The 14931-nt window shown below is 41.5% G+C and overlaps 1 protein-coding gene across 8 annotated transcripts in view; it reads left to right on the forward strand.

Moving 5' to 3' along the window:
- The window catches only part of lg13h18orf54 (linkage group 13 C18orf54 homolog), a 39500-nt gene that overhangs the window by 22359 nt on the left and 2210 nt on the right, over window positions 1-14931 (forward strand). Inside the window, exons 1-14 of one of the 8 annotated variants that reach the window (XM_046066268.1) lie at window positions 7639-7787; window positions 8158-8260; window positions 9034-9169; window positions 9487-9643; window positions 10583-10750; window positions 10877-11024; window positions 11131-11200; window positions 11324-11525; window positions 12196-12266; window positions 12457-12562; window positions 12655-12777; window positions 14074-14131; window positions 14223-14277; window positions 14428-14595. In XM_046066268.1, the coding sequence (XP_045922224.1) occupies window positions 9035-9169; window positions 9487-9643; window positions 10583-10750; window positions 10877-11024; window positions 11131-11200; window positions 11324-11525; window positions 12196-12266; window positions 12457-12562; window positions 12655-12777; window positions 14074-14131; window positions 14223-14277; window positions 14428-14595 (1461 nt within the window). In that variant the 5' untranslated portion in view covers window positions 7639-7787; window positions 8158-8260; window position 9034. Of the gene's footprint in view, window positions 1-7638; window positions 7788-7910; window positions 8261-8760; window positions 8853-9033; window positions 9170-9486; window positions 9644-10582; window positions 10751-10876; window positions 11025-11130; window positions 11201-11323; window positions 11526-12195; window positions 12267-12456; window positions 12563-12654; window positions 12778-14073; window positions 14132-14222; window positions 14278-14427; window positions 14596-14931 lie in introns of those variants that run through there. The other 7 variants (XM_046066267.1, XM_046066271.1, XM_046066266.1 and 4 more) reach the window with 7 other exon arrangements.

Raw genomic sequence — 14931 nt, forward strand, 5'->3', positions numbered from 1 at the left:
ACGTGACAGAGTCTGGAGACGCCGTGGAGAACGTTCTGCTGCCTGCAACATCCTCCAGCATGACCGGTTTGGCGGTGGGTCAGTAATGGTGTGGGGTGGCATTTCTTTGGGGGGCCGCACAGCCCTCCATGTGCTCGCCACAGGTAGCCTGACTGCCATTAGGTACCGAGATGAGATGCTCAGACCCCCTGTGAGACCATATGCTGGTGCGGTTGGCCCTGGGTTCCTCCTAATGCAAGACAATGCTAGACCTCATGTGGCTGGAGTGTGTCAGCAGTTCCTGCAAGAGGAAGGCATTGATGCTATGGACCGGCCCGCCCGTTCCCCAGACCTGAATCCATTTGAGCACATCTGGGACATCATGGCTCGCTCCATAAACCAACGCCACGTTGCACCACAGACTGTCCTGGAGTTGGCGGATTCTTTAGTCCGGGTCTGGGAGGAGATCCCTCAGGAGACCATCCGCCACCTCATCAGGAGCACGCCCAGGCGTTGTAGTGAGGTCATACAGGCACGTGGAGGCCACACACACTACTGAGCCTCAATTTGACTTGTTTTAAGGACATTACATCAAAGTTGGATCGGCCTGTAGTGTGGTTTTCCACTTTGATTTTGAGAGTGACTCCAAATCCAGACCTCCATGGGTTGATAAATTTGATTTCCATTGATCATTTTTGTGTGATTTTGTTGTAAGCACATTCAACTATGTAAAGAAAGGAGTATTTAATGAGATTATTTCATTCATTCAGATCTAAGATGTGTTATTTTAGTGTTCCCTTTACTTTTTTGAGCAGTGTATACATAACTTATATATATATGTACATGGAACACCATAAACAGGTAGCTGTCATAGTGTACAGGAACATCTGCCATGAGTATGGGCTGGAAGTCCCAAGGTCAAAATGGAAGACACCTCCTAAGGTAGTTGAGAATGACCGAGCTAAGATCCTGTGGGACTTCAAGATCCAGACTGACAGACACTGACTAAATAGCGCTTCGCTATTGGTCAACTGACTGGTCAACTGCAGTTGACCAGTCCGCCAGCGCGGTCGCGGATCATTAGGTAAAACATTAAAAACTGAAAAATGTCAGTACATAGGGACATTAAATCTCTTTAATATAAGAAAAGCCATATGAAACTGTAGGCTTTTGGTTGTCCCTTCTCTTGCTTCTCCAAAATCTAACGTAAGAGAAAAAATTATTTTCAGAAAATAATAAATTATTTTGCCTATTATTTTTAAGGGGTGAAATTTATGTGGCTACAACTTCTGACACACCTCATATAGCTGTCTTTTGTGATGAAAACCAAATGATAAGCAAATGGAGGCAAAGTAGGTAATACAATCAAGAAAAAGAAAAGGAAGCGGGAAAAGATAGAGTAGAGACGTTCGTGGCTGTTAATCCAAAGTGTTTGCATGAAATTTGTTTGCGCAGTAGTCTAGGAAGGAGTGTCATGTTTTTTGAGACTTTCTTGAAGATCCCTGAGTTGTGCATTTGATTTTTTCAAGTTTGAGGGCTGACTTGACCTCACAGATCCAGCGTGGATGAGATGGAGGGGTGGGGGATTTCCAGCTAAGAAGAATAAGCTTGTGGGCTAGAAATCTTGAGATTGCCATTAAAGCTGATCAATGCACCCTCGCTGGTGCTAGGTACAGCCCCAAAAGTTGCGCTAACTGGGTCAGGGTCAACCTTTCTTCTACATATGTAGGAGAATGTGTTCCTCCGACCACAATGTGTCCAGTCTTGGGCATGTCCAAAACAAAGCTGGAGATACTTTTTAATTGTAGTCCATTACATTTAAAACCAAAAAATGTACTTACCCCATTTTGCCACAAACTCATGTATCACAGGAGTATTCTTTCTTGACTAAAGCCCCCCTTAACCAAGTTTTTAATGTTCAAAACCAAAATATAGTAGATGTAGAAATGACCTAATACTGTGATTGTTGTACAGGTCATTACAGTTCCTGTCTAAGTACTCAAATTTGTACTTTTACTTTTGTTAAGTACTTTTAAGAAGACATACTCAGTGACTAACTTAAGTCTAATTTGTGATGAGTACATCCTGAAATCATTTTCTATGTAATGCTTGTGTTCATTTGATGAGTCTGTACATACCTGTATAACAAAATGATTTTTGTTCTTGATTCCCAATTACTCCATACTTGTGGAAATCACAAATGTTCATTACTACAACATTCATGCAGTGGATGCTGTGCTTCATTGGGATGCGGGCAGCAAGGCTACAGAGCAGCTCACCAAGTTGTTTGAAGCTGGGCACTCGCCATCCTCAGCACTCAATGTTCTCAAATATGATCTGCAAGTGAAACAGCCACTCTGGCAGTGAGTGTGTCACGGTGAGCCTCATAGGACACCGTAGACAGTTCATTTTTGCCATTTACTAACCTCTAATGAAGAGGGGTCCATGCTGGCCTCAAGCATAGTGGGACCGCCAGTCGTGCAGGTGGCCTACCTTAGGAATTATAATCACCCAGCCTGCGGAGGACAGTGTAAAATTCCAGGGTCTGGAGTCACTGAAGTCCCTTCTTTATGAGGATGCCTTCTCAGGCTGAGGGGTGCTATGTCCTCAAGTATTTATAACCAATGACAGTCAGGCTGACAGAGCAGCACTCCACAGGGCCTTTCCGCAAGCCACACTGCTACTTTGCAGTTTTCATCTGCTGCAAGCTGCGTAGAGGTGACTGTGGAATGAGGACCACAGCATCCATTTTACAGACAGGCAGGTCCTCTTTGCAGTGGTGAAGCAAATCCTATATACTAGGGAGGAGAGTGAGGCAGAAATCATGTTTCACATGGCTCTGTAAGGTACTGTTGTGAACGGGATAGGTATGCAGCGATGTGTGAGTTGGCATAACCGTCATCTGTTAGGAGTTTATAGACAGGACTCAAAGTGTGTTGGTTTTTCATCTGTTGATTTTGTTGTTGTTTTCTGTGAGAGGTACAACAACTTCAGCTCATACTTTGTCACCTCTATGGTTACGGACAGTGTTGGGCCCTGTGCAACAGAGCAGCAGTCCCTGTTCGAAGGAATCATACCAATAACGATGCAGAATCGGCAATGAGGATTCTTCTGAAAGATAAAATTCTGCACAGGCCCATATGGGATTAATATCCTGCCTTGATTCAATCTGACTTTCTGACCACCTGCCTGAATACCTACTATGAGGCATGTATGCACTAAAGTTGCTGCTATTGGCCAGTGGAATGGGTTTCAGATGTCCAAGTTCCTGAAAAAGAATAGTGACCCCAGATTTGGCCCCAAGATGAAAAGTTGATTTATTTTTAGTCCCCGTTTTCCTCCAAATTCGCTTCAGTTCATCTAGTCAAAAGATATCTTGTGTCTGATGGTTGCATGTATGACACAATAGCACAAACATTTTCAATATAACAGAACACTTCTACACTTGGCCAAGTCTACATTGTGGACAGGGAGCTCAGTGCAATGGCGCAGAGTAGCAAAGGATTTCAGGCGGTAACGGTCTGTGTTCCATTCAGATAATCTGGACGAGTATTGTGATGCAGTGACTGGGTACATTGACTTTTGTATTGATTGTTGTGTTCCAAAAAAGGTAATAAAACGGTATGCTAGTCAGAACCCGTGGTACAATAGTGATGTGAATAGGAAAACAGCGGGCCGTGGCTTTTAAATCAGGTAACGCTGCTGCTTACAAGTTGTCCAGATATTCTTTGGAGCGAGCAATTAAAGCTGCTAAACGAGCCTATGGAGCTAAGATAGAGGGACATTTCATGGAGGCAGACCCACGATGTATGTGGCAAGGGTTAAATTCTATCATCGCTTGGAAACCTAAAGGAGGACTTATTAATAATGATGATCTATCCTTGCCAAACAAATTAAACGAGTTTTATTGTTGTTTTGAAATTGGAAATGTTGAACCTGTTGTTTTTCCTTCCTGTAACGAGCAGAGTTTTACCATCATTCAGGAGGACGTTCAGAGGATATTGTCCAGGACGAAGGTCAAGAAGTCACCTGGACCGGACTGTATTCCTCCTCGTGTCCTTAAACTGTGCTCCGAGCAACTAAGTCCTGTTCTGACTGATCTTTTCAACATGTCACTTGTTCCGGAACTGTTCCAGTTAGCTTTAAAAAATCAATCATAATTCCAGTGCCAAAGAAGACACCTGTGACGAGTCTGAATGACTATCGGCCAGTGGCCCTCACATCTGTCCTGATGAAAACCTTTGAGCGGTTGGTGTTGGATCAAAGATCAAATCCCTGTGTCTGTGGACCCACTACAATTTGCATATAGGAAAAACAGAAGTGTCGAAGACGCCATTTCCTTTGCTTTGAACTCTGTCTACAAGCATCTAGATGTACATAAATCATATGATAGAATGCTATTTATAGACTACAGTTTGGCTTTTAATTCAATGGTCCCAACAAAGATCTCTCATAAATTGAAATATCTTGGACTCGATGATGCCATTTGTAAATGGATTTTTAATTTCCTCACTTGTTGACCACAAAGGGTCAAAATTAATGGTTGTATTTCAGATGAGTTATATGTTAGCATTGGTTCACCGCAGGGGTGTATCTTGAGCCCCCTATTGTTCACATTGTATACTCATGACCTTGAAGCATCCAATGCTAATAATGTGATAATCAAATATGCCGATGACACAACTATCATTGGGCTGATTAGTTCAAACGATGAATCTCATTATCGCGAGGAGGTGGAGAATGTTGTTCAATGGAGCAAGGAAAATAACTTGCTTTTGAACACTTCGAAAACATGTGAACTTGTTATTGATTTTTGTCACAATAGGAATCATGTGCCTATTACTATCCATGACTCCAATGTGCAGATTACTGAGAAATGTGAATTTTTAGGTGTGACCCTTTCGCATGATTTGAACTGGCCACTAACTGTGCTGGGCAAAGCATAGCCGCACAGCCCACCTCTGTCGCTTGACCAAAGGTGAAGCTTTTGGGTTGACGTCGACTCACTGCCGGGGAGGACAGGAAGAAATGCAGCAACAACATCACTAAAGCAACCCAAAAGGGGTGAAGTCTTAGACTCACAGAGTGTCTTAAGGTGTAGAGGTGTGTTGCAGCAACCCAAAATAATGGACTCTTCACCACTGTGCCCCTCAACCCATTAGCTTTGGAGTTATTTGTATATAGTTAGTACAGTTGATCTTCTCTTCCTACCTTGGGTCATCTCTTCTATGATGGTGTGGCCTGGTGACTTAATGCCATTAAATCATTTTGTTATTTTAAAAAGTTTCCTAAGCCTTTGTTTTCCTCAATGAGAACACATGGTTCAAGACTGAGTGTAAGATTCATTGAAAAAAGGTATGGTTGTGAATACATGATTTGCTGAGATGCAAATGTCGCATAAACAAAGGGTTAAAATGTGTTGCACTCCGTCTGTAGATATAAAAAATTAAAACATTTGTATTTGTACTATTGTTCCATTATCTTCACTATGAGTAGTGTCGACGAGTACTTGCCAATCACAGGACAGCAGGGCAGCGTGCCGCACTCACTGCTATCTCAGATTTCTCCAATTCCTGCTCTGCTTATTGAAACGGGTGAAAGGCCCTTATGTTTAAGGCACATTAAGTTGAGACTGCAGTATTTGGTAAAATTGAGTGGATCTAATTTAGCACTCCCAGCTAGGTGCCTTATGCAAGGGGCGATGGATTCTTGCAGAAAGATTAGAAACAGATAATTTTTTGAATGCATAAGTCAGTGGACAAGAGAACTGAGACTGGAGCAAGAAAACACAGCACACTACACAATTCAACTATTCCTTATTGGTTAATTCAAGGACTGGATATTGATTTCACTTCTTTACAAGAAAATAATAAACATGAGGTTGCCTGAAGTGGAACAACATCTGAACAGTGGTATTGGATCATATCTGAAAATTTTTACAGATGGTGCTAGGGAACCACAGAGTGGGAGAGCAGGTTTTTGTGGTGTATCAAGCTCAACTGGACCTTAGGCCCACTTAGGCCCAGGTATAAATATATCAATGGTAAGAGCGAAACTAAGAGAAAAAATTAAACAGGGTACTGAAAGGGAATGGCAAACATTATAGGAAAATTAGATAAAGGGGAGACATTATTACTCTTTGCTATCTCAGGTTTTAAAAAAAGCCAGGCATTGTTATAGATCCAGAAGAGATTCTGTTTAAAATCTGTAGGTTGTGACTCAGGCATTGTTGGTTGAATCAGTCTTTATACATTATAGGAAAGCATCCTAATGAGCAAGTGTTGAGTATGGGAACTCTGAAACAGTTGAGATGTTTTACTGAAATGTAACAAATATAATATAGAAAGGAGCATTTTATACAAGACATTATCAGATTTGGGAGTTTGATCATTTTCAGTTAAATCTATATTGGGTCAAAATGAGAACCATCGCTTGATTGCAGTTCTTACATCATACAGAGTTACATAAATTTGAAGGAATAACGTTAACGTTGTAGTGACTTGCTTAGGAGGGCATTAATACATAGGAGCGTCTAAACTGCCGTAAATCCATAAGAAGAAGAAGAAGAAGAAGAAGGAAGTGTGCAAGTGACGAGTACTAGCCGTTATTGCCTCGAGTTCTACTGAAACAGGTTCGTTCAAGTAAAAACATTTAAGATATGCAAGCTTATGTGAACACCATGCTGCATGGTAAATATGGGTACTATATACATTTATTTACAGATGGTTCTAAAAACCTAGAGAACGGGAAATCAAGCCGTGCTTTTTACATTCCAGAATTAAAAATTAAGGTGTTTAAAATATTAACCCATCATTTATCGGTGTATGCAGAAATGATGGCAATCTTGTTTGCACTACAGTGGATAGAGGAAAACAAATGTACAATGTCATAATGTAGGGAGGATATATTGTATGAAATATTGTTATCTTTATACAGAGTTAGGTGTCTGGGGATTGATGTTCAGTTTCTTTGGGTTCTTAGCACACATTTGCATCCAAGGGAACGAGATGGCAGACACATTAGCTAAAAATGGGTTGAAAGTAAATCAGGTAGAGGTGGCAGTACCAGTTAGCAAAGTAGAGATCAAAGCATATGTAAGGAGCAAAATTAAGATGCCGTGGCAGAGTTTATGGGATAATGGAAATAAAGGAAGACATCTATACAAGATTGAGCAGAAAGTGTGGGAGGAAAAGACACTGGGGAAGAGCAGGAGAGTACAGTGTCAATTTAGCAGAATTAGACTAGGTCTCACAAAGTTAAATGCATCTCTGCACCTTGCTGGAAAACATCCATCTGGAAATTGTGAGGCATGCAGTCAACCAGAAACTGTGGAACATGTGCTGTTTGAGTGCACTAAATACTCAAACGAAAGACTGGCTTTAAGAAATGGACTGGAACATGAAGGAATTAAACAAATGGACATTAAAACTATTTTCTCAAATAACTCCGGAAAGATGGTGCTTAAACACATCTCATCTTTTTAAAACAAACTGGACTGAACAAAAGGATTTAGGCAGATGTAACTAAGATACAGTAGGTGGCGATAACGCTCCATTTGGTTGCAAGTCGACAGTAAAAACATCAAGAAGAAGAAGAGTACTAGCCAATCACAGCACAGTAGAGCGGGACTTGTCGAAACTGTTCAGAGAAACATGCTCAGTAGCACGCTGAAGCGCACTTAAAAACTGCTAATCAGAAGTTTGCGTTGCGTTTTAGCAAATACACAATACACAACACAACCGGACCTATAGTTATCCCAATCCAGGAGGATGCATTCTTTAATTCGGCATAAGTCCAATACAGCAAATGTAATACATTTTAAAACAATTTCAACTTTTATTTTCGGTAACGTTACCACATCTATCACCTAACGTTACCCGTCGTTTTCAGTTAACGTTACCATGGAGGGCGATAGTTAACAGTAGGTTGGTAAAGTTGAGCCCGTCCGTAATCCTAAAAGAAAATGTGTTTGGGCTGGCCATACAAACCGTATATGCCTCAGTTTACTGTCATGATTAGATTCAATTATTTCTGAATGTTGGTTGGTCTTAATGTTTCTGGCATTACACAGATATGGGCGGAACACATCTGGGCTAAACTGATTCCAGACCAGCTAACAGTGAGTTAGCTTTACCGGGGAACTTGAATACATGAATTTTCTGTTTCGAGCAATTACAGGCACAGCTGCTCAGCGGACTGGACACGGAATGCACTGAAAAGGAGACATTTTGGAGTTTGTTTTTAACCTGCTAACGTTAGTTTAGCGCAGTGGAGTTTGAAGGTCAGTAACGTTAACGTTAGTGAGTTTAACTAACTTTTGAGATTTTGTCAGTAACGTTGTGAAAAGTCAGGACAGTTGAGAAAAGTCTTGTAACTTAAACATTGTATAACGACATTCATTAAACAAACGTTATCGTTGCGTAAAATACTTAAGACGTAAGTTATTGTTTGTCTAGCTAACTTAGTTAACGTTAGATGTAACGTTAGGCTAAAGCCAAATTAGTTAACGTCAGCCAGTTTTTCTGACATTACAACAACGTAAGCACGATCCTGACTCGTTTTTAAGACAAGAACGGGCTAAATTCACTTGACAACACACACCTAACGTTATCCTGATGGATTGTCAGGTGATGGTTAACTTAGCTAGGTTAACGCCAGTTTGTCTGAATTTGCTAACCTTACATCTGAAGGGAAAATCTGACAAATGTTCTTCACTAGTAGCTGTGTGGCTAACGTTACACCACCTTATGGAATGCCACTTGTAGGATCCCACACTTTGATAACCGTTGTTTCCAAATGACTGGGTCACTACATTGGCCTAACACTCAACCAAATGAAGAAGAGCTCTTCTTTACTACTTTGCCTGTGTTTTAGTGAGTTTTATTTCCAAATGCTGCCCGTGGAAAAAAGGATATAACACTGTTATTATGTTATTTATCAATTTAGATTTTAAACACGCCTTCCTCCACTGTAAACGTTTTTGTTCTCTCCAGCATCACACCAGCGTTCTCTTTGTGATTTATAACCTCAGAATGAACTTGTTGTTTTTGACAGCATGGATTCCTTCGGCTTGGTCAATGACTTTGTGTCTCCGGAGTCGACGGTGACCTCCCTGCTGTCCAGCTCAGGCCGCCTGAGGAGCAGCCTTCTGGCTCCTGAACACAACACCACCTTCAGATACAGAGACAAGGTTCACTGTGCATCTGCTCTTTCTATTGGGAATCTGTTTCTTCAGCACTGATGGGGCACTGTGGAGGAAATCTGCCTGTCTTTATCCTCTGTCCTGTTATGAGCCAATTTTGGCAGCCATTTATCCCACCTGACAAACAAAGATGTCACTCTTTTTGTAGACCAACATGGAATTGAACTGAAAAGCCATCTGGCTTCCTCACTAAGAGCCCTGTAGTGACGCCTCCTGTATTTGTGTCTTGCTTTCTTCAAAAGATCTTGATGGTGTTGGGCGTACTAAAAATGAATCACCCATGCTTATTAATTTATTGATTGCAGAACTATGACTCCGCCTCTGCGGCGCTGGACGCCTACATCACAGACTTTGAGAGGAGTCGTCAGAACAGCGAATTGTTGACAGGAAGGCTAGTCCTGCCGCACAGTCCACCCTCCACGCCGAGCAGACCCAGAGTGAGCATGCTCAGAAACAAAGATGGTAGGTCACCACACAAAGGCGCTGTCACTAAAAAGCAACATAGCTTTCTTATCTGGTCCCCTCAGGTACAATTATATTCAGGCATATCTGGTCTGGTCTGATCGGATCCTCTTGTGTTGCTGCTGGTCTCAGATCTGTGTACCTTTTATGTGAACTAGCAAAACAAACATGAATGGCAATCATGTGAAAATAAAAGCCATTCTCTCATATAAACCTGTTTGATAGTTTTGAATTGAATATTTGATTTAATTAATCTTGGGGTTGGACGATATGGCCAAAAACGTTATCATGATAAAAAGTTGCATATGTTTTGATATCGATAATTATCACAATTAATATCAAATCGTTATTTCTTTCGAGTTTAAAAGCAGATTTTTGCCCCTTAGTGAAAGTTGAAGAAAACTGATTAATTGAGGTTTTTTACTCTTCTCTATGGTCAACACTTGAGTCCAAACAGTGGATCTGAGGTAGAACATTCAAAACAATTACGATAAAATCTTTGTCAACAAATATGCACGAGTAAAAAAGCTTTTTTCAGTCCTTTCTCAACAAAATAAACTTCTTGAAAAAATAAAAAATTAAGTCCTAATTCGTGTAGGATTCAAGTGAATAAAATCAAACAGTTTTTTGTGCTTTTGTTACATTGTTTTTAAAAAAAAATTATATCACAATTATTAATGTTATTGTTTTATTGTTCTGCCCTAATTAATCTTAAGCTATTTAAAAGCCTATTCATTAAATATTTAAAAAAATGTTATGACTAGACCACGTGGAGCCACATCTCTGTCTATAATTATATTATTATTATAATGACCATATTATCATTAATTCACCAAATAAACTAAAAATAATGTAGCAGCAGACTGTCTCAGTTGATCTGTATATTATTATTATATATTATTCTGTATATTATTATCTTTGTTTTTCTTTGTTTCTTAGTTCTCAGGGAGAGTTTGACCGACAGGGAGCTAGACTTCCTGAACCTCCCCGTCAGCTCACTCCGTCACCGTGTCAACCGAGACAGACTCTCCATGACCACAGACGAGCTGCTGTCTATCCCTCACGACGGCTCGATGCCCGTCACCCACACTTCCGCCTACATCCAAGGTCTTTAGACGCATCACCCACAGCCCCAGCTTCACCCAAAGATTAAAACGCCACAGTATTGATTAGCTGCAGTCTTTGTTGTCTGCATGTCTCACTTCCTCTGACTCATCTCATCTGCTGATCCAGGGCTCCTGTCCCAGTCTGGAGCCTCCCAGCCCCACCTTTCCTCCTCCAGAACTGCACACAGAACATGGGATAGACTCAGCAGCAGCCACCCCGCCCCCCGACCGGACCACTACCACCCTCATCCAACCAGCACGCTCAGGAGCTCCAGGTCTGTGCTGTTTCCACTTCTGTATCTCATTTGGGATGTTTTCTGAAAGATCTCTGTCCTGTAGGTCTACATCACATTTAGGATTTCAGTACTTTCTCCTCTCCAGGTGCAGAGGAAGACAAGGGACAGCCACGCTGACACCAGAAGTTGACATCTCCTCAGTCAGCTACTATAGGGTGATCATTCACATTTTTATTAGTCTCTTTAAGGTTTGGAACATTCTGTGTTTTTGGGTGTGATTCTGAGTAGGGCTGTAGTGACCCTCCTTGCGCCCCCCCCCCCCACACTGTCTCCATCAGTCTGCACACAGAGCAGCAAGAACAGAGTGTGCAGAGCAGTCTTCATCACTCCACCTCCCTCGCTGGTTCACCAGTAACAAGACTGACATGGACTGTTCTGGAATCACCAGCGTGCCGGACCTGAAGTACCCAGCCTGGATCCAACGATGTGACATCAGCGAGCTGCCACCGCCCACAGAGTCGGAGCTGTGGGGGCACCACGGTACAACACGCCCACCAACACGTCCAGGGTCCACAGCTCACACATACTGCATGTCCCTGTTATGACCTGATATGTTGCCCCCTATTTTATTTAATGAGGATTCATTTCACAGGTGGAGAGTAGTCTCAGTTCTTAAACATAGCACCTTTTTAAAAAGTATCTGTTTCAAACCTCATAAAAACTCTGTTAATTTGCCCTTATATTTTCATGTAGGCGCCACAAGATTCCTCTTCCATGTTGGTAATTTCTCTGATTGAGTCCCACAGTTTCTTTGTTTCAGGTTTAAATAAATTTTGTTCCACCGGTTCTTCCTGCGGCTCTCAGTTGCACATTAAGGTCCTGTTGTGCAGCATTCAGTCTTGCAGTATCTGCTGAAGTGTAGACTATTTTCTTCCTATCAAAGCTTGATTACATTTTTGAGTAGTAAATCCACCACTGTTATCATGTAAACTGAATGTTTGCTGTTTGAGAATGGAAAAGTTAGACAGGTGTAGCAGCAGTAACTGCCGGGGGCTGGGCTCTTATTATTATGAATCATCATTATGAATCCCGTTAAACAGATGGCTTTCTTAACAATATTGTTATATTATATAATATTATATGTAATATTTTCAGCTTCAAACGATCATCATGTTTTTGGTGAAATAATATGTTGTTCTTCCACCTGCAGTTCCCACAACCAGAGCTCCCTCCTGGGTAGCAGAGCTGGAGGATGATGATCCTGACCAGACACCTGCACAGGTGAGAGAACCCCATCAAACACCTTTTGAACTTTCAGTTTAATCAGTCAGCGGGATCCATTACTGACATTTCATTTAATGAAGAAGACCGTGAGATGTGGTTAAAAATAGATTATTTTGTCACATAGTGTGGCACAGGCTCATTTATTTTAGTAATATTGTGTGTTTGTTATGTGTTTGTGTGTTGTCAGGTTGACAGCCAGCAGATTCTGGAAGATCTGAGGCTTCAGTTTGCTGAACAGATTTCTCTGTTCGCAGCACATAGAAACAGCTCTGACAACATGCAACTGTTCAGAGGTAATAAGACAAAGTATTGATTTAAAACCACATCTAATGTGTGTTAGAGACCCCTAATGATGTTTTTGCTTTTGTGTTTTTATTCCTGTCAGACAACAGGATCGAGTCTTTGATCCAGAAGGCAGATCAGGTGTTGAACTCTCTCTCTCAGAGTTCTAGAGGAGCAGACAGTCCTGCAGATCCAGGTGGGACCAGGACTGAACCCAACACACAAGGTTTCTCAGTTTCTCCTCCCACAGTTGTAAGCAGCAAAGCTAATGGTTAGAGACAGTTAACGTCAGGAAATCACAAACGGGTTGTTATTCGGGACAGCGTGAGTGTTCAGGTATAGTTTGTTCTCAGCAGATTTTAATCTGTTAACAAAGACATCAAAGTTGGTTTTATATAGGGCTGGAATAAATAGTCTTTCATTAATCATATTATGGCTGAACAATTAATCGTTATCAAATCGAAATTGCGATTTGAAAGAACGCGAATAGCTAATCGTGAAGACGGCCATTAAAAATGTAGGTTAATCATACAGCGCATCTGACCCCGTTTTAAACAGTCGTGCAGTTACAAATTCATTCCGTTGTCATCCAGATCCTGACAGATCTGCTCACCAATCACAAGAGACACCCGCCTCCTGTTACGGTCCCATTCAATCAGTGCGAGCACAGCGTGTACATTTTATTTCGACCTGATTCTCTATGCCGTTCTGTGTCTGACTTCCTGCCCGGTTCATCTGCTGTGTGCTGCTTGATGCAGCTTAGGCAAAAATAGACTGGCAATGAATATTGAACTTTAGCAAAACAAAAAAAAAAATTGCAAATCGAATCGCAATATGTGGCAGAAAGATCGCAATTAGATTTTTTTCCCCCAAATCGTTCAGCCCTAATCATAATCAAGGTAAAGTGTTCAATTAATCATAATTTTGATTTTAGGTCCTATCATCCAGCCCTAAGCAGGACCACCTTAAACTTTCAATTTCAATTCAATTCAGTTTTATTAATATAGGGCCAAATCACAACAACAGTTATCTCAGAGCATTTTTCAAAAGAGCAGGTCTAGACTGTACTCTGTGAAGATATTTACAGAAGCCCAACAGTTCCCACCAAGAGCAGCACTAGGCGACAGAGGCAAGGAAAAACTTCCTTTTAAGAGGCAGAAACCTCGAGCAGAACCATGGCTCAGAGTCAACCGTGTGCACTGTAATGCACAAGTAAAAAAGTCTTCCTTCACTGTGAAATATCTGAAATGTTTTTACTGTGAAGCTCTGTTGGATAAGATTACAATATTATTGAACACATACGCATGTTGGATATTGAAGATATCAATGTTTTTATGTTAATGCTGAAAAGGATTTTGATTACACCACACAGTAAAGACAAACATTTCATTTTCCATATTTGCTGCACATCTGCCACAATCAGAGACCGTAGAGTGAAATCTCTGTCATCACTGAGGTTCAGCACATATTTCCTCCACTGTCCAGCCTTGTTCTTCTTGAATAACTGTTCCTGTTGTTGTAGTTGCTGTTGAAGAAGATGTCAGCCCAGTGAACACAGAGGAGCTGCTTTCATTCACTGTGTAAGATGTATTTACATTCCCTTCATTGTTAGTTGGGATGCACCGCCACTAAAAACACTGAATGTTATGTGACAATGTGATAAACCTGCAGGGACTCAGCAGCAGCGGGGAGCATCACAGAGGCTGTGACTGACCGAGGAGCTCAGGTAGGCGTTAGTCTGTTCTGTTGCACTCCTCATCTGTCAGTGGTCCATCGCATACCTTCATTGTTAACTCATTGAGTTCCTGTGGTGGAATAGGCCCCTATGTCACCACCTCTAGGAGAGCTTGACATTTTTTCTGTGTTTTTAATGAAGCTGCAGGGCCATGGAAACAGCGACTTTAAGCAGCCTGGTCCAGTTGAGGCTCTGAAACAAATGCTGTTCAGACTGCAGGCAGTGGAGGCAGAGCTGCAGCGACAACAACAGGCATCAGTAGCTCCAACACTGACTGACAGGCTGCAGGCTGAGACTCCAGTGAAGCAGGTTTGAAAAGTCACTCTGCAGGTCACCAGCCTGAACAGAAGTGTGTCCAATGTTAGCTCAGTAACTACAACAACAAGTGTACATGTTAAGACTTGTGAAACTGAAACTTGTGATGGAAAGCAGTAACAGCAGCAGCGCGCCCCTTTCACCCATGCACAGACACATAACACACTCAGTGCTACTGGAAAATAGAGCTCGTGCTTGAGGTCTAACAGACACTAAATCGGGTTTATTTTATCCATTCATTATTCAGACCGAGTTCCTGAACACATCTCAGGACTCTGCTGTCAACATCAGCTGTGCGGTCAGGGAGAACTCTGAATTGTTACATGTTTT

The sequence above is a fragment of the Micropterus dolomieu genome, linkage group LG13, assembly GCF_021292245.1.
Source record: "Micropterus dolomieu isolate WLL.071019.BEF.003 ecotype Adirondacks linkage group LG13, ASM2129224v1, whole genome shotgun sequence".
Classification (NCBI taxonomy): domain Eukaryota; kingdom Metazoa; phylum Chordata; class Actinopteri; order Centrarchiformes; family Centrarchidae; genus Micropterus; species Micropterus dolomieu.